Raw genomic sequence first — 21,015 nt, forward strand, 5'->3', positions numbered from 1 at the left:
TGATACGGGTGGAAATATTGAAATTTTCGAATAAATACATGTTATTTGAAAGAACATCATAAGTTGTTATATGTTATTCAGGACAACAACATACTTTAAGTTGTAAATAATATTTGTATGAATACAAATGATTGTGAAATATAAAGATAAACCCAAATAACATTCAAATTACAGTATTTGAAAACATAATCAAAAATTAAAAATGTAAAATTCATAAGCTATTAAAAAGACTTTCTTATAAACCATATTGATTCTTTATTTGTAACTTTATCTTCCTTTTTTAATAAGAATTTTAACACCACTCTTCGCTTTTGATAAAGCTACATAGAGTTGTCCATGTGAAAATACCGGGTCTCTGAAATATATGTCAACTTTTGCTAGAGATTGACCTTGACTTCTATTAATGGTCATTGCAAAACAGACTACAACTGGAAAAAAAACTACATTCTCTTTAATTTAAACGAAAGTTTCATATCTGAATGTGTTACACCACAACGGATTATATAAGTGCAATAACCAGTATTAGTACCTGAAATAACTTTTACTTCAACAAAACACATTTCCCAACTTAATTACTCGCAATCTAGTTCCATTACACAAACCGTTCTTCTGATTCATATTACTTAGTAACATTATTGACACATCGACTTTTAGAACCAATCTATGAGTCAAAATATTTGGGTATTTTTGATTTTATTTAGCATAATGTGTTTTTGAAAATTTTAGTTCAAATTAAAATCTAAAAAAATAATTGGTATAACATAATTTATTCGTATACACATCTTAATTATAACATATATTTTAATTGGTTCAAACTTATGAATTGCTCACCAATCTTTGTGTTGACAACTTTATTTTATGAAATGTTATAGGCTTGCATCTAGGTTGATTATGGAGTTCGATGAAGAAAATGACACAAATACCGTTATGATATTAGCAAAAATGAATAATATTTGATTTGCTATATTTTGCTATATTTTGTTGTATTTGACTTATGAATATTTGGTTATGTGACATTTTCGATGTTGTGAAATGAAATGAGTTTGTTAAATATTGTCGCTTTAAATAGTGTCATGCGCTTATGGGCAATCGTTACACCTCGGCATGTGTCACACCCTCAAAATCCACTAACGGAATTTTACCGTCAGAGGGTGTGAACTAACAGGATCGGAATCATTAGTTATAATCAAACCATAAAAACGTTTAAATGAAAATAAGTGCGGAAGCGTAAAATAAACCAAAAGATAAAAGTTGCGTCACGCAGGACGACTTAAAACCTCATAACAACAGTTAAAATCAGTTTGCATAAACAAAAGCGTTTCAGATAATGCATGATCCTATACCGCGCGCCCGCCTCGGCTACCTGAGAATAACATACTAAAAGTGTCAATACGGAGTTGGTGAGTTCACAAGTTTATATAAAATAAAGCGTTCAGCGTTTTGCGTTCAGCGTTTGGCGTTACCAGATAGTGTTATGTCAATTATATATCTATAGGTAGCTAGCCTATAAAACAAGTATTACTAAGTGTTCGACACCGAAGCTGACTGTTTATCATTTGCCTTGCCACCAGGTCTATCCCGACCATGGTATGTGTTTAGCCAAGATTACACCCACTCGACCTCCAGTCGAGTTTAGCGTTGGGTGGGGTTTGTAAAACCCAGTAGTACTACTCAACAATGACTCGCTATTATCCAATATTAAACGGTTCGATGTGAATGAAGGACTTCAGTTATTGCGTTTGCCACTTAGTCTTTACAAGTGATATATAATCTATATTAACAAAATCTTAAATGCGTTTTCGGAGTATGTTATCTCCCCAAGTGAAAAGCGTTTGAAAACAGTTTAAAAGAGGTAAGTGAACTCACTGTTTGCGAAGTATTCCCAAAATAATTCACCAAGATGCGCGTCACAGAAAAACTCTCTCTAGCGTTTTAAAACAACAAGGAGATTTTCTAATTGTCGGAACTATTATCAAGTCTCTAGACTCGGCACATAATACCTATGCACACAACATGTTTCGTGTTTCGTTTGTGAATCGTGTGTGACTTTAACAAGTGTATTTGTGATACGTTACATGTGTGAGCAATTATTTACGTGTCATGTATTCATAATATACATCACTAGCAATTACTCCCCGTAAGGGCAATTTGGTCAACACATAACAATTAACTAGCAATTATTCCCCACGAGGGCAATTTGGTCAAATCATGACAATCAATTAGCAATTATTCCCCGCAAGGGCATTTTGGTCAAAACACGATAATAAATTAGCATTCACGTTGTTTCATGCAACTTTCACAAAATTCAGCAACTAGTTTCTTAACGACAGAATTCTACTTGAAAAACTAGTCTATCCCACCGATCATAGCATCACAATTAATTTACCAAAAATCATCACAAAAGCATATATGTCTTAGGTTTCCAGAACATATTTTATTATATTTTTATTCCACATAGGTTTCTCACAATAATCAAATCATTACAGCAAACTCATAACAGTCAAATTCATGCGCAACAGAATGTTATTTGAAATTCCCGTTAAATGAAAAATCCAAAAAATGCAAGACCACTTGGGTTAGGTTCCTAACTCAACAAGTCAACTTCCAAAAGTGGAACCAACCCAATTGGTCTCCTAGTTCATGAGATATGCTAATTACAAAACAACCTAACAGCAGGTCTCACAATTCAGATTCGCACTTCAGTTTTGTAAAATCATAAAGATTAACTTTTACTCGTCCAAAAATTACAAACTTGGACTTTATAAAAACTAGACTCAAAAAAGTACCCTGTAGTGTTAACAACCTCAACCAATTTCCACATTAACATTTATTTACAATCGTCTAAACATAACTCACAATCTGTCCAGTACCAGTTTTGACCTTTAATCACAATTAAATCGTTTGACCAACCAAAACACCTCCAAATTTGGCGTGGTTGGGCTTTCTGAAAACTAGACTTAGATTACTACCTTGTAGACTCATAATTTGCTCAGTTTGCTTTTATATTCAACAAGTTACACATCATTCAATCTTAACAATCACTGCTGTCAAAAACTCAGCAAGCCTGAACAATCATCTAACATGCATCCTAAGCATACGACATAACCCAAAACATGTAATACACATAATTAATCATAGAAAATCAGTAGCAACCATCTAGGGTTTAGAAACACTCAATGATTCATCAATCTTTCACCGTTCAAAATCACATATGATCCTCAATATCAACAACCAATACATAATCAATCATCCTCTAGCAATAATCAATCATAAGAACACTTAATATGATATTCAATAGTTAGGGTTTCATATTTATATCTTAAAACGCAGAAATAAACCAAGGGAAACGTGAGGGGTGCTTAGAAACGAGTGTAGGATGCTCCGATTATGAAGAATCAAGCTTAAACGAGTGTGATATGTGTGTGTGTGAGGCTGCCGTCGCAAGAGGGAGGGGAGAAAGGGGCTGGCCGATCGAGTTTGTGAGGGAGAGAAGGAGGTTAGGGTTTTAATATTATTAATAATAATATATTACACTTTGGTCCCTCAACTTCTAACTTGTACTTTTCTAGCCTAAATTAACTAGTTTGCATCTTGAGTTAGCGTTTTATACTATGTTATCACATAACACATAAGTCTAACACATAATTATCACATAATTATTGTTTTGACGTTTTTCGTTTATTCACCAATCGTTTGGGTCAACTCGTTTGCGTTTCGGTGCAATTCCCGAAAGACTACACATGTAGTAAGTGTTAAGCGTCATTTAAACCCTAGTTTAAATGTAATGAGGTGTGCGTTATAGATTCAGTGATCTTTAAGTTTGAATTGACGAAGTTGAGTTAACGGAGTTAACGGAGTTAACCTGAAATTGACGATTGTCACAGCATGTTCCGCCGCCTTTGGTCGGGGTGTGACAAAATAATTGATTAGAAACATAAATTTAGAAAATTTCAAAAATTTTCAAAAAAGTTATAGTAAGAACTAATAGGTAGGGAAATCGTAATTAATGGATTTTTCAAACTTTGAATTTTCTAAAATGCAATGTTACATAATTACATTAGAAATACAAATAATATATTTTCAAATTTTTGAATTTTCTAAAATGCTTAATTTCCTAAAATGCAATGTTACATAATGTAAAAATATAAGTTACTAATTATATTATTTACAATAATATAATTAATCATCAATTATAACAACATATATTATGTAATGTAATTCATATAAGGTGTGAAAATAAAAGTTACTAATTTTCTTATATATATGTAACTCAATTGTTAATTAGTAAATTATAATTATAAGTCAATGTTTTTAATAATAAGTCAATGGGTCAACAATGAATTTGTAACTCAATTGTTATTGTTAAACAATAATAAGTCAATGAACTTTTATTATGATTGTTAAAACTTAATTAATGACCGTAATTAAGTCAGTGGGTCAATGAGTCAAATGAATTAATTATAGTAAAACTTAATGATTGTTAATTAATTCAAATTTACATCATAATTTGTACAATAATTAATTCAAAATTACAAATTAATTACATTCAAATAATATATAATAATTAATTCAAATTTACAAATTCCGTAATTAAACCATTTCCTTAATCAAATGGGTCATCATTTCCTAAATTTAACATGAATGGTACAAACCTTTACAACTTTATGAATTTGATAAATTTAAATAAATATAATATTTTAACAAAAATTTAAGATTTTAAATCGGTAATCTCTCTATATTATATATATTATCTGTAATCTATATATTAAATCCGTAATCTCTTCTATTGATGAAATATCAAATAATTATCTATATTATATATTATATATTATATATTATCTAAAAAATTAACAAAGGTGGTGAATGAAATCAACCAAAAATAATAAAATATTCAAAATGAAATTTTGAATATTTGGTTTTCGAAACTATAGTTACGATTTTAAAATATTACATTAAGTAGAATATTCAAAATGAAAATTAGACATTAAATGTAAGAGGAAATATAATACTTTAATAGCATTGATGAATCTTATTTTAATATATTATTGATTTATTTTATTAAGTTGAAAATTAGAGAAAGCATTGATATACATGGAAAGTATGAGAATCAACCAATAGGGAGGGGGAATATGGACTTAAAGCCTATTGCTTTAATAGTATAGTTAGATTATATGTTTTTTATAAAACTGAGAGCTTCACATTTAAGGATGCAAATAAGTCGAGCTATTTGAGATTATCTTGTTAAAAAGCTTGATCAAGCTGAGCTGAATCGAGCTTGAGCCTGAACTCGAGCCTAAAAGTAAGTTCGTTTAATAAACAAGCCCGAGTCCGAGCTTCACTTATCGAACTCGAGTCGGCTCACTAGACGAAACGAGCTTGCCATTTGTATAATTTTCTAATATATATTTAAAAATTATTAATTTATATATATAATGTTATGAATATATAACTAGAAATAACTAAATAATATATATTATTTTATATATAAAGTTGTAATTGAAAAATATATATATAAATAATTATATATATAACAAAACTTAAAAATATAGTAAATGAGCCGAGCCCAAGTCGAGCTCGAGCTTCATATAAGTTAAACAAGCCGAGTAAGAGCTCAGCTCGTTTGCACCCCTATTCACACTGTGGACCAACTTAGTGGAGGCGCCAAATATAACTACCCTCGGGCATTAAGGAGCTTAAAATGGTCTTCGACGGTTCTTACCATAGTGCTCAATTGCTTATATATGTGTATTGAATTTGTTTCATCCTTGAATTTGTTTCATCCTATGATAAGAAGGGTGGGGGTCTGACCACTATATAGGATGAAACAAATTCAATACACTGCACCACCGAGTTAAGGGTAAGGCGTTTTGGTTGGGATGTTAATGTGGTGATAAGTTTGATAACTAGAAAATTGTAGGATCAGCCTTAAATGACCAGTCACATTATTTTTCCTTTTTTTGTTTTTTTTTTCACTTTTATTTAATGAGCTGACTCACAACGCGTGAATTAACAGAGGTATGTTAAAATTCCAATGTCTGTGTGACCACGTGGTGCTTTAACTAAATAACAAACTCTTTTCCACAACCAACTTAAGGATGTAAGTGACTTTGTGGCAAACTAATTCGGGTTCATAAGAGTAGTTCATTTACTCCACCCCTTATGATTTGCAAACTCAAAAGAGGAAGGAAATAGTGTAAAAGTTGGAATAATATTTGTGTAGAAAATGTATTGGTAAGCTTGGGACCACCGTCCTTTGTGATCCATTAAACCTTTGTACACTTTGATTAAAAAAGAAGATGTAATAGCAATCAGCACCACCCTTTATCAAATTTATCAAATGTTTTATGAAATATGGCTCAAAGTTAATTTGTATTTTTAAAGTCACTTGACTTTATTAGAAGTTTATTATCTTGAAGTAAGTTTATAAATGTAAAATTTTTAGGCCACTTATTTTTTAAAAGAATATATATAAAAGGTTTTATAAGGTTATAATATCTAATGAATACTGAGTATTTTTAGAAGATTGTTTCTAATAATTGGATCGGTTTAGTAAGAAAAGAAAATTAACTTGTTGCGTTATATATATGTATCTAAAAGACGATTTAACACTTTTGTAACACATGTTCAGTTGTTCACATTCCTTTATCATTTTCCTTTTACAAATTTTCCTCTTTTTTATGATATGATCTATTCGCTATATTGTTTTGACTACTTCTTGATGCGCTGCATCTTATCTTTAATGCTTTAACCACTTTAAGATACTATAGTTAATTATATACTTATATTATTACACACACACACTCGTATGCTTCATTAAATTCTACATATTTATGTAAATATATTATTCATGTTTATAGTTATAACTTATTGCAACACAATTCATCCCACATTTATTAATCAAACAACAAGTAACACACCGTACAATAAAAACATGCAACTCAAACAGGACTCTCAAAGACCGGGCACACATGATGCCCATCCGACCATGAACTAGTGGCTTTATATAGATTGATCGATCTAACAGTGTTTGACACAGAAGCACCTACGTCTTAAACCACGGCACTTTCCTCTAGGAAACCCTTCGGTTTTGCAAATGTTACCACAGTTGGTGTCGCTCAAGCAGGGCCCCTTAAACTTCTGGCTCTTCGACTGGCATGTCCTCGCTTCCACCACCATCGGACCACCCATTTCTATATACATAATAAATAATACATGTTACATAATTACACGTGTATTCAAAACAAATAATGTTTGTACACAAAATCAAGAGTTTCACAAGTAGCCAAAGCTACTACATAAACATGCATGCATGTTCTAACGTATATTAGATGGATTACCATTGGCCATTAAACACATGACAACAAGCAACAATGCTGCAAAGAGCTTCATGGAAGACTTCATCATCTTCACCTAAAGATCTAGAGAGAGAAGTGGTGATGCATGGCATATATGAAGGTGTTTATATAGTGTTGGCTTATAGTGTGAAGGGTGTGCTCATTTTTATTTTCTCATTCTTTACTTTTCTAAAAGGCAAAATGATAGTTAGGCCCTCCACTAATGAAAAAGAAAAGGAACTAGAACATGCTAGTAATATTCTTCCATAATACAATACTATGATAAATATTCCTTTATTATTTTACATGTATTTTCAGCAGTGATCGATTTTAAACAAATAACTTGGGTGGTTGGCCGGAATATTTTGAATAATAATTTGAATGAGTCAAACTTAATGCATATAATTTTGTTTATTTTTTTTATTCTTTTGGAGTTTTTCAGAAATTGCACATTGAGTGAAAAAACTGGTAAGGTCACAATCAATATAAAGATCCGCCCCTGATTTTCAATATATCAACCAACAAATTTTTTTCTCTAAATTATTGACTCAAAATAGGTGTTTTAGCTTATGTTAGTAAATACTTTTAGGAGTTAATTACGTACTTACACGTATAATAATTTAATAATTTGGTTTGGTCCACCTTTGTAGTTTGTAGTCTAAATTAAGTTTTAACATTATCGTTTTCATTTTGTAGTTAGTGTAATAACACTAATTTCCATTAACAATTGATACTAAACTAGTAAATTAACTTTCCCGCGCGTTGTAGCAGAAACGTTGATAAACGTAAATCCAAGTGTCACGATGGGAACATTAATAAAAAATAAAGTTTATAAAATTTCTCTTTATAAAAATTTAAGTTTCCTTCATAAAAACATAAAAAATGATATTTAAGAAAACATTATATTTTAAAATTTTAAGTGAAAAACAAAATATGTAAACTATATTTATAGTGATAAAACAATATTGAAATAAAACTTAGAATTTTGTGGCTCAAATTTAAGGGATAACATATTAAGATAAAAAGAAAGAAAAAATTTTGTGGCTCAAATTTAAGTAGAATGATAAATAGTGTTTTTGTGAGTAAGGTAAATGTTGTTTTTAATATATATTTATATAATTACCATGAATTGTTATATAATTATATTACCCTTTTAATTTATTAAAAAAGTAAAATTCTTAAATATCATTCAATTTCGGCATTTCGGGAACATCTCCTAATACGACATCTATTCTATCCCTCTTTCTGATTCTTGTATTAAATTATTAATGAGCCATCAACAATTTTGATGATGATCGTATCTAAACAACGTCCAACGAAGTGTACGTACGCGTGTGGTTTCTTGGGTCGTCGGGAAGCCGGAGTGGTGACAAATGTATGGTTTGTATATGAATGTTACGTACTTACTTAAAATTAAAAACCAATAAACCACAATTTCAATAAATAATATCTTCTATCAAGACATTAACCGAGGAAGCAGAAGCCATTTTGAAAGAAAATATTCAGAATTCAGAAACAGAGGGAACGCTTTATACTTCAGGAACAAGCAGCCTAAACAAATTAATCATCCATTTCAACCATTTTTTCAATAAAATAAAAAGGGTACTCAAACGTTTCGGATTCAAATCATGCAAAATTGATTTTTTGATCTCGAAATCCAAAACGAGATCTGGAAAAGAATCACCATCTAATAAGTATGGGAGGCGGTCACTGTTGATGACGCATCTTGGAAAATGTTTAAGAATGCACGACAAGCCTTGATTAATATTACCCATACTATACTTTACACCAATAATTCTAAACTACGTTATATATGTTTGAACCTGAGACATTCTCTCTATGTTCCCAGGTTAATTTAAGGGTGGAAAAGAAATGAAATGGATGAAAAGAAAAATATTACTATGCTCCAGATGATTTTTTCAATGAAAGAAAAGAAAAGAATTTAGAATAAATTGTTTTTCTAAGTTCATTAAATAGATGAAAAGAAAACAAATTGAAGAAAAACAATGAGAAATAAATAGCAATTTGGAAGAATATTTTTTCTTTCCAATTTGGAAATAAAAAGGAAGAAAAGAAAGAAAAGATAAAATAGAAAAGAAAAATGAAAACAAAAATTTTCCTTTCTTTTCTTTTTTCTCATTTAGTGAACTCGGGAACAGAGCGTAAGAGACATATGTCTCCACCAAGTAGGCTAATCCCATATTAGCGTGTGAGTTTAGTTTCCCTAGCGTTAATGTTGGTATGTGTCTTGGAGGAGGTTGTTTCCGCTTGTGGATAAACGAGATAGGGGAGGCCAAAGAAGAAGACAGGTAGAGAGATCTAAGATTTTTTTTATGTTTACAACAAAATGATAAAATAGTCAATTTGAAAAAACCCAGCCTCTAAAGGAAATTAGCATCACCCTCGGGCTATAAATAAAAACCAGATAACTCAAACATACGAGTTTTGTTTAAAGCCTAAGGGGGTGTTTGGGTTTCCTTATTTTTACCTCCTTATAGTTTATTAACTTTTATAAGTTAAAAAAGTGTTTGAGTAATGTGACTTTTTTATGTTTTTAGAAATAGAAAAATGAGTTTTTGATAAGTTAGGAGGGAGTAACTTATAAAAAAACTTATATAAGTAAAAAAAAGAGAAATATGCATTTTGTCTCCCTGGTTTATATCGTCGTGCGATGGGTTTACCCCTGAAAAAGATTTTGCGAACTTTGGGCCCCTAAGTTTCTCCGGCGGGTTCCTCTAACTCCTACCGTCAGTTGACCCGTCGTTGACTGTTAATGTCGAAGGGTAATTTCGTCTTTTACCTATTTATCCACCCTGATTCAATAAAACCCCCGATTTAGGGCTTTTTTTTCCCATACACCCAAATATCAGCCAACCGTTCGAACTTTGAACCCCTATTTTTTCCGATCACCATTAAAATCGAACGTCACCTGCACACATCGCAATGTCAACCTCGTATTCTATTAGGCCGGACAGTGAGTATTGTGACCCGTACGACCTATATGGTAAGGTGTTACTGTGTGTTCAAACTTTTTGTTTATTTACTTGTGTGTTGTTAACGGGTTGAATGAACTGTTGTTATAGGTGAAAATTATTCACATGCGTTCACCATAAAACTTTTCCATGGAGGGTATTTCGCTACCGAGGGGCAGCGAAGATACGAAGGGGGGAAGATCACTTACGTTGATGAAGTTCAAGTTTCTAAATTTTGTAAAAGTTTGTTGCTTGGAATATTTTGTAAGTTACAATATGGTTGTGGTACAGCTTGTTGTTTTCATTACAAACATCCTACCGTCAGTTTGGATTTGGGTTTAAAGCCATTGGTTGAAGATTATCATTTTCAAGATGTTTGTGATATGATTAGAGGTAGTGATGGTATAGGTAGTCACATTGTTGAGATTTTTGTAGAACATGGCAGGACTAGTGGTGCTGAAACTGTGGTATATAATTCTGGATTTGTAACTGGTTTTGAAAGTGTCCATGAAGTGTGTGCTGAGAGTGTCCATGAAGTGGGTGGTGAAAGTGTCCATGAAGTGGGCGGTGAAAGTGTTGATGAAGAGAGTGATGAAAATAGTTCTAGTGAGGAAGATGATGACAGTTATGATAGTGATCGATCAGATGAAAGTGATCCTGAGTATATGGCTGCCTTTCAAACACCCTTGGAGGATGTAGAAGTTGACATGAGGTTGTATAAAGCTATTGTAGATTTTGATGTGGTAGAAGCAGCAGGTGATCATATTAGTGATGATGATGGTTTAAATCCTTGCATGGATACCTATAAGAGCTCTGATGATGAGCGCTTGAGTGTCTTGAATAGTATGCTAAGAAAGTTCAAGGGGAAGGAAAGGAATAATGATGATGAATGTCCATTTTTTGTTGGTCAGTTAATACCATTAAAGGAAACATTGAATGAAATGGTTAAGAGTTATGCTATTCATGCCAGAAGAGATTTGTATATCAAGAAGAATGATCCTTTAAGGTTTAGGGTGATTTGTTTGGGGACCAATCCTAATTTGGTTGCTGGTGAGGGGTCAAATGTGTCAAGTCAGGAAAAGTTGAAGGTAAAAAAAGGGAAATGAAACCTACTTGCTCTTGGACGATGCACATCTCAAGACAATCTGTTGAGGATAATTGGTGTGTGAAGGCCATTCCTAGAAAACACGACTGTCTCAGAAGTAGAACAATTGGTTTGTACACAATGTCTACTATTGCCAAAGAGATTGAGGTTGAGCTACAAACCACCCCCAACTTATCTGCCAAGGAATTGAAGGCCAAATTCCAGCAGATGCATCAAGTACAACTTTCTGAATCCAAGATGAGAAGAGCAAAGACAATAGCATTGCAAAGGAAGGATGGTGACCACAACAAACAATACACCCACCTCAGATCCTATATTGATGAGCTTCTTAAAGCAAACCCAGGTAGTACCATTTAATTAGATGTTGAACCATGTGCTAACCCTAACCTTAAAACAAGGCAATTTAAAAGGATACATGTGTGTTATGTTGCTTTGGTTAAAGGATTTAAATTGCTTGGTAGAGAACTTCTTGGGTTGGATGGTTGTTTTATGAAAGGGAAATACCCCGGACAGATTTTGACTGCTGTCGGGACAGATGGTAACAATTGCTTGTATCCTGTTGCCTTTGCAATAGTGGAAGCCGAATGCACAGACTCATGGAAATGGTTCTTAGATCTCCTTGGAGATGATCTTGACTTGCCTCATGATGCCAATTTTACTTTCATAAGTGATGGACAAAAGGTATGTACACGTAGGATATATTTGTAATAGGCTAACTCATGTACACTAATTATGGTGATTTGACTGTTATAGGGACTTATTCAAGCAGTTGAGAGTGTTTTCCCTAGGGCAGAGCATCGGTTTTGTTGTAGACACATCCATGAGAACTTGAGGCAAACCTGAAGGGGAGATTTGTATAAAGGCTTGTTTTATAGGGCAACATCGGCCACTTCTGTCCCCTACTTCAACATGGCAATGGAGAAGATTAAGAAAACAAATCTTGATATGTTTCTCTGGCTTAGTGAGATCCCGGCAACAAGATGGTCAAGATCACATTTTTCAGGAAGGGCAAAAAGTGATATGTTGCTGAACAACCTTTGTGAATCTTTCAACAAGCAACTTGTTGGAGCAAGAGACAAGCCGATCATTACATGCTTAGAGTATATTAGAGAGTATTTGACCATGAGGATTGTGACTGTGAAGAAGATGCAATCCACTGCAAGGGGCCCATTAACACCGCAAGCAACAAAAGCATGGGATGAAATCCAAACATAAGCAAGCAAATTGACGGTTATGATGGTTGATGAAGTGACTTACCATGTATGAATATTTGCATGACTATGATATTACAATCAATCTTTTGTTAATATGCAAATATGTTCATAGGTTAAAAGTCTGAGAAGACAATGTGTGGTGAATGTGGAGGATAGAACTTGCACATGCAGGAGATGGGACTTGACAGGTATGCCATGCAAACATGCTGTGGCAGCCCTATATAACATGATAGAAAACAACATGCATGTCGGTCTATTGGAGAAGTGGGTTGATGAAGCTTACTGGTTAGACACTTGGAAGAAGGTGTATAATCACCAAATCAGGCCCATACCAGGCCCTGATATGTGGGCACCCTCAAAATATCCAACAATAATAACTCCACCTAAACATCATACTCAGATTGGCAGACCGAAGAAGAGCAGGAAGAAGGCACTAGGTGAGAAGAAGAAATTGGCAGCTAGCAAGAAGAGGAGGAAGATTGAAGAGGTTCAAGCAGTGTTTTCTGCAGGAGGAAGACTTACCAGGTTGGGGCATGAAAAAAGTTGTGGAAGATGTGGAGGTTACGGACACAACATCAGAACTTGCAGGGCACCAATTCAACCATAATGATGTCAACCATAAAGTTGTGTTTGAGTTAGATTGATGGTGTGTGTTTGAGACTATTTAAGATTTTTGTTTGAACTTGCTGGTACCATGTGTGTGTTATCATGGTTTGTTTTTGAAACAATTTAAGACTTGTAGCATGCGTGTTTGATTTGGGACATGATGGTTTGTATGCTATTTTGACAGTATTTGTTTAATGCTTTTAAAACTAGTAGCATGTAGGCAAATCATGCAAACATTACAATAGATTTAATCATGTCAAATTAAAGTACAATTCAAATGCAAACAATACTAGAAACCAACTACAATGTTACTTCCAATGACAATCATCATTTGACCAGTTAGAGTCCCACACTGGATCGTCTTCATATGGATCATGATAGTAATCTTCTTCCGGCTCACTGGTGTACTTGAAAGCTGTTTTCACAACCTCAGGGTCATAATCATCACCAGGATCCATTTCATGTTCTTCACTTGTTCTAAATAAGCCATCTTCTTGCACTAAATAAGCCATCAACTCATCTTCACCCAATTGATATTCCTTGTCTTCCATTTGACTTTTGTCTTGGTCAAACTGAACATTCTCATCAACCTTCCCTAACTCAACATTCTCATCATCCTTCCCTAACTCAACATTCTCAGTTTCATCATGGCTGCAACGTGACTGATAATGTGGAACACAAATTTAAAGTAAATAGATGAAACAAGAAGCTCTAAAATTTAACATAAACTAAAATAACAACAACAAAGATTACATTATCCCATACTACAAAGACAATGTTAACAGCTAATCAATAAAAACACACATAAACGAAGAACAAAAACCAACTAATTCCTAGCAACATCTTCAAGCTTGTTACTTCTTTGGTTTTCATTTTTGCAAAATCATCTTTCTTGTTCATCATCTTCACCATTGCTTGAATTACCTTTTCACAACTAGGGCATGTGGGATCATCAGCCCATTTTAGCCATCCACAACTCCCCTTCTGTAACGGACTAAATATATCTACAAACAAACAACCCTAATTCGATTCAAAGATTAGAACAATTACCCCTAAAATTGACCTAAGCAACATGACAGACCAAATCATCATCGATTAACAGAGTAGAACCCTAATTCGTGAGTAATTAAAACTTACACAACACAAGAATTGACGCCCCGTGTTTGCATCGGTCCTGGATATCCGGTAACATGTCGCGGCACCACATGAACATCTCACACAAAGCTCATCTGCACGGCAAGGCTTGGAAGGTGAACCCGAGGAGAATTGACTTGACTTGGATTGAGACATTCGTCAATCGGTCGCCGGAAAATGAAATATTACAGGGTAGAGGGAATCGCCGGAGATGGTAACATAAAGGGAAAGAGGGTAGATCGCTTAGTTATAAAGGAATCAGGGGTAACATAGTAATTTCCCTTTTTTTTAACGGGTCAACGACGAGTCAACTGACGGTAGGAGTCAGAGGAACCCGCCGGAGAAACATAGGGGCCCAAAGTTCGCAAAATCTTTTTCAGGAGTAAACCCATCGCACGACGATATAAACCAGGGAGACAAAATGCAGATTTCTCAAATCCCAAACATGGCCTAAATATGTGAGAATAATAAACCAAGAAAGCTGTTTTGTGTAACTCACTATTTTAATATTCAACTTCATAAAGATAAATGAAAATAATAATTTTAGATTTTATATTAAAACACAAAGTTTAGTTTATTTACTTAAAACATTTAGAAAATATATGTATTAAAGGCTTACGGAAAGATATGAACATGATCACATGAAGATAATGCAAAAAGTTAAAAGCACTATGTGGTGTGTATAAATGGGTTTTGCCTACAACTTTTGATTAGACCACGAGTCCACTCACCACTGTCCATGTTTAATTTTTCTTTTTATTTTTCTTGACTTAAAACTATAGTTAAAGGTTACAAATTACCTAATGATTAAAAATTTCCAACGATATTCATGTTATATCATCGGATTTTCGCTGGCTTCAGTTCTTTGAAGAATATTACTTTTCAAATTTTAAAAATTAAATAATATAATTGCAAAGACTAAAATCAACAACTCGTTTTAATCAGATCCTTCTCATAACCTAACTATAAGATTTGCTACAAGTAGATCAAATTGGATACATTTGTTTGTTTTTGCATCGCTTATGTAATTTACAAGAATCAGATATATTTATGGCATCACACCCTTACCAATTATAACTACTAATACATACAAATAACAATTTTCATTTATATATAAATGCATTTCTATGATATTTCATATTTGTTATACAAAATACATTTTTTTGACACAAAAAAAACCCCACCAAATTCAAAGTCTATTAGGTTAATCTTTTCCTAAAATGATATCATCATGCCCTTTGAAATAAAAATGTTATTTTATATTACTATACTAGTTTTTATCCTCTGTATTATGTGGGCTGTTTTACATCATTCGTTTTTAATATTTATATACTTTTCTAGAGTTTAATTGTATTTATTGTAAGAAAATTAATAATATACTTAAAGTTTGATGATAAAAGAGTTTCATAAATAACTAAGATGTTATAACCCGGTTTAAAAGTTATATGATTTTGGTGAGACCCAATGGCCGCTTATTTTTAAACTATAAAATTGTTTCTTAATTATAGATATTACCTTTTTAAAAAAATAATATAATAATTTTTAGTATATCCCTATTTTATAAGATTTTTACATCAATAATTTGATGAGATTAATTTTTAATTTAATAAGATGTTATAACCCGTTTATGAAATATCTGGGTTTGGTAAGACCCATACCGGTGAATTCGAGTCAAATGCATGAAAAACCTCCATTTACAAATAATGCAATCCGATGGCTTGAGAGAATCTAGGAAGCAACCAGAGGGCTTTTAAATGTTTCGTTTATATAGTTTATAGATAGATATCTAAGGACTTTCAGAGATTCATAAAGAACGAGAGCATAGTTGTCATCACAACTACGATAAAAAAATAAAAAAAGAGTTCATCATAACTAGAGAAAGCTCTAATTCGATAAAATATATTCAAAACATTGCAAATGTCTATTTTATGCCATATCACATAATATTCATATGATAACACATTAGTTCGTGGACATCATATCGTAGCACAACGATACATGTCGCATGTAATAAGAAGGTAGGTGCACAGTTTGTGATACCGGCTGCAATTCGAAAATATAACAAGGGAATCATGAAGAAGGTTTTGGCCTAATTCATAACCGTAACCCTTATCACGTTTTGTCTCACAAGGGCTTCAAATGGAAAGAGGAAGCATACAAGTTCAAAAATAGAAATGCAGTTTTAGAGTTCATCATAACTAGAAAAAGCTCTAATTCGATAAAATATATTCAAAACATTGCAAATGTCTATTTTATGCCATATCACATAATAATATCATATGATAACACATTAGTTCGTCGACGTCATATCGTAGCACATTGTAACACAACGATACATGTCGCATGTAATAAGAAGGTAGGTGCACAGTTTGTGATACTGGCTGCAATTCGAACAAATAACAAGGGAATCATGAACAAGGTTTTGGCCTAACTCATAACCGTGACTCTTATCACGTTTTGGCTCACAAGGGCTTTAAATGGAAAGAGGAAGCCTATGAGTTCAAAAATAGAAATGCAATTTTAATGGGAAAATAAACTTTATAAAGAAAAAGAAGAATAAACAAAGAGAATCCAAATCAATCTTACCAACTACAACTACGATAAAAAATAAAAAAGAGTTCATCATAACTAAAGAAAGCTCTAGTTTGAACATTTTTGGCTCACATGGGCTTCGAATGGAAAGAGGAAGCCTAAGGGTTTAAAAATAGAAATGGAATTTCATAGGTCACACATGTGTTTTGTGTTCTCTTTTTTTTTTTTTGGATAAAGGGGACGGTATTCCGACTAAGCTTTTATAAGTTTTGGAGAAAAAAGTTTATGTTCTCTTTTTTTTAGATAAAGGCGACCATATTCCGACCAAAAGAGAGAACCGAAATGTTTTAGACCATCTCAGGACATGCCCTCTAGGCTCTAGTATAGTCTACTCTCAGTATCAACTATCAAAATGGGCATTAAACAAACGTGTGTACAACCCGACCCATCTAATGTTAACCACTGTTTCAAATTGCGCTTTAGCTGGCCCAATAGAAAATACAATCATACTACACATCTTATGCAAGAAACAAACACCAAACTTATAACACTCAATTGATGAAACCTTGAGTGATCGTCCCATCTTCTTTGACTAATACCGACTTTATGATTTGCTTCGACCAAACAGCCAACGATAACGTGTCAATTAGTTGACCCGTCTTCCTCATAACCCGCAACAACAGTATCGCATCAATCCAGACGTACCCAAAGTGCTTTGATTCGGCCGACTTCTAGTCCAACATATACTAAATGTGCTTAGATAGTTAGATGTATCCAATATTAAAGACCAAGAATTATCCAAAACATTCAAGCCTAATAATTTTTGCCAAGTCCATTAGCAAAATATATTCTGGCCCATTTAAACCCGTGTAATATTAATTCCAGAGGTGACAAATGTGACCCATTGGGTTGAATGAGTTGTATTTAAATGTACGTAATGGGTCAGAATGGGTCAAACTAAAAAAAATGATTGAAAGGGTCAAACGGGTTGAAATTTCTCAAGCTTTTTTTAATTGGAACGAGAAAAAACGGATGAAACTTTTTAGTATTTTTACTTTTTTTAGTTTTTGATTTATATTTCGATTTATGATTTTTTAATTATTTTTTTTTTAAATTTTTAATGAGGGGTGTTTGAAAAAAATGAGTTTTTAAAAGCTCAACCCATTTTGAACATTTCAAAAACACCTCACTAAAAAATTCAAAAAAAAAATTAAAAAATCATAACTCGATATATAAATAAAAAAACTAAAAAAATAAAAGTAGTAAAAAGTTTCCTCCGTTTTTCTTATTCCAATAAAAAAAAGAGAAAAACTCGAGAAATTTCAACCCGTTCAATCATTTTCTTTGTTTAGTTTGACTTATTCTGACCAATTATATACATTTTAATAAAACTTATTCAATCCAGTGGGTCACATTTGCCACCCTATGATTTATGCATCATATTAGTCCTTTTTGGGCCTAACATAGAAGCCCATTTAAGGAGCCTATGAAGAAAGCAGGTATGTTGTTCATGAATGTAACGTACAAGAGTTTGGGACTTGGGAGAATACGACACGAAAGAATATTGTTAAGAGTGTATTGGTTTCTTTTCGCGTCTTCTTCTCTAATATCTAATATCGTAGTTGCAACCGCTTCATGAAGTTAATGAAAATATCATTGATTAAAGTTTTGTTAGATTGCTTATATGTCAGTGACGAAGCTTGGACATATACGTCGAGAGGGCCGGACTCAATATGTATAAAAAATTTATAGACTAGAGGGGGGTGGGCTCAAAATTTCGGTCGGAAATGGTTGAATTTATACAATTATAAAAGTTTTCTACTGAAAAATGATAAATTTACACTGCCGAGAGAAAAAAAAAGAGGTCGGGCTCAAAATTTGGATCGGAAATGGGTAAATTTACACTATGTATAAAAATTTTCGGGCAAAAAAAGTGGATAAATTTACATTGCCGAGCAAAAAACCGAGGGGGCCAAGCTAAAAATTTCAGTTGAAAATGGGTAAATTACACTATGTATAAAAACTTTCAACCAAAAAACGATAACTTTACACTACCAAGCAAAAAAACGGAGGGGGCCGGGGCCATCCCTGGCCTAACTAAAGCTACGCCCCTGTTATATGTGGTTATGATTATATTGAATCACTATTTATCGTTTCATCTAGGGATGGCAAAGAAATCCCAACCCGGTGGGAAAACCCGAAACCCTACGTAAATGGGACGGGTAATACCCGACCCATTAAGGTTTGGGACGGGTTTGGGATTTCTAATATACCTGATTACCAGACCCGATTACCCGATAACATAAACCCATTTACCCGATTATATACCCGATGTACCCAATATAGATTATTATATTATAAATATACTATATTCCAAATAAGTTATTTGTCGAAACTTGGTTATGTAACCATCTTTGTAATTGATTAGTTATATTTTGTCAAAACCCAACGGGTTTTGAGTCGGGTATACCTGACGGGTATTTTATCAAAACCTGATAGGAAACCCGAAACCCGATGGGAAAACCCGAAACCCGACGAGTAATTACCCGATTAAAACCCGACGGGTTTGGGACGGGTTTGGGATGGACTTTAATAACCGGGTATGAGTTTGGGAATACCTAAACCCAATCCATTGTCATCCCTAGTTTCATATTTGTATGATGGACTTATTAGAAGTCTGTATTATCATATAAAACAAATATTAAAGGTTACATTTCACACCAAGTTGGATTATATGTTATGGTATGGTGAAATATAATTGTTGTAGGTTTGACTTTTTAGTCATTGACCAAAAGATCAACGGTTGATGTTTACAAGTACAACGCTTATAACTTTTGGTTGGACAACATATAACACTTACTAGAAGTCTGTATTATCATATAAAACAAATATTAAAGGTTACATTTCACACCAAGTTGGATTATATGTTATGGTATGGTGAAATATAATTTTTGTAGGTTTGACTTTTTAGTCATTGACCAAAAGATCAACGGTTGATGTTTACAAGTACAACGCTTACAACTTTTGGTTGGACAATATATAACACTTGTTTTAAGAATGGGCCAAAATGTATTTACATACAGTGGGCTATTGACTATTCAATCTTTCTAACATCATAGGTATAGAGATAGGGTATCAAAAAGACCCAAATACCCTTAAGTGCTACCCGCGGGTCAACCAGAAGTCCCTCATAAGGCACTCGCGGGACATATGAACCATCCGCATAAATCATTTGAGGAAGAAATACCCTCATGGCACATGCGGAAACATCCTGGCGCCCTCAAAGGTCATCCGCAAGAAGGAATATCCTTCCGCGTAAATGACCACGAGGTAATGCTCCGGCACAGCTGTCAATAACTAATTACCTTCTAGAAGACTTTCCAAGATGCTTTATTGAGCAATACGCGTTTCCTCAGCCAATCAGAGAAGGACACCTGGCAAGGCCGTTACAACCGTGCACATGGCCAGGGGTGTATACCACCCTATCAGATAAAGACGCGTGTCCATGTTGTTATACATGCACATGCAACGTATAGACTGAACCTATCATATGAGGACACGTGTCCAGACGGTTATAAGGGCATCTTCTAGAGGGACAGCTGGCCCAATCACTTCCCCACACCCTTCGGCTATAAACACCATCTCAATGATCATGAGGTATTCATTCACTCCCACTGTACTATCACTATTTACTTAAGTGCATTATCTTCGTCAGAACTGTACTTATTCTCACGCCGGAGGGTGGTTACGAGAAGACCCCCCTCTTGTCCTTCCCGTAACGAGCTCACGGTGTCTGTTTTGCACTTCTTCGTCACTGGACTTTGGGGTAATTGAGTTCATATCGTATTGGCAGTTAACCGTATCCTATCCTGTTGACTCATTGGATCTAGGACCCGTTAAGGGGCGCAAAGCCGTGTTTCTTCATTGGCGCCATCCGTGCTTTTGTTAGAACTACAAAAAAAAAAAAAATTTTCGTCCTCTTTACGATATGAATCAGTTACCTAAAGGGCCGACGGAGAGCCAGGCACAGCCTTCACGTGGTCTCAACCTTGAAACACGTGAAGGAGCAACGTCTGTGTTTGCTCGAATTTCGACTCCTGTCACAAGAACCGATGCCG

The 21,015-nt window shown here is 33.7% G+C and overlaps 1 protein-coding gene across 1 annotated transcript; it reads right to left on the reverse strand.

Moving 5' to 3' along the window:
• Positions 1 to 6,900: 6,900 nt before the first annotated feature.
• Positions 6,901 to 7,423, reverse strand: LOC143568891 (defensin SD2-like). Its single transcript, XM_077054925.1, has 2 exons — positions 7,338 to 7,423; positions 6,901 to 7,190 (listed from the first exon to the last, which is right to left on the reverse strand). The coding sequence occupies exons 1-2, from the start codon at positions 7,402 to 7,404 to the stop codon at positions 7,018 to 7,020; spliced, it is 240 nt and encodes a 79-aa protein (XP_076911040.1). The 5' UTR covers positions 7,405 to 7,423; the 3' UTR covers positions 6,901 to 7,017.
• Positions 7,424 to 21,015: the final 13,592 nt, after the last annotated feature.

Source organism: Bidens hawaiensis, unplaced genomic scaffold (assembly GCF_021521415.1).
Source record: "Bidens hawaiensis isolate Kalapana, Puna unplaced genomic scaffold, B.hawaiensis_p1.1 tig00024244_1, whole genome shotgun sequence".
NCBI lineage: Eukaryota > Viridiplantae > Streptophyta > Magnoliopsida > Asterales > Asteraceae > Bidens > Bidens hawaiensis.

What these genes read in the sequence shown, in the direction of transcription:
- LOC143568891 (XM_077054925.1), bottom strand. Translation starts at nt 7,404, where the DNA reads ATGATGAAGTCTTCCATGAAGCTCTTTGCAGCATTGTTGCTTGTTGTC. An exon ending in CATGTGTTTAATGGCCAATG is followed by an intron (nt 7,191 to 7,337) that starts GTAATCCATCTA and finishes TTATGTATATAG; the next exon opens with AAATGGGTGGTCCGATGGTG.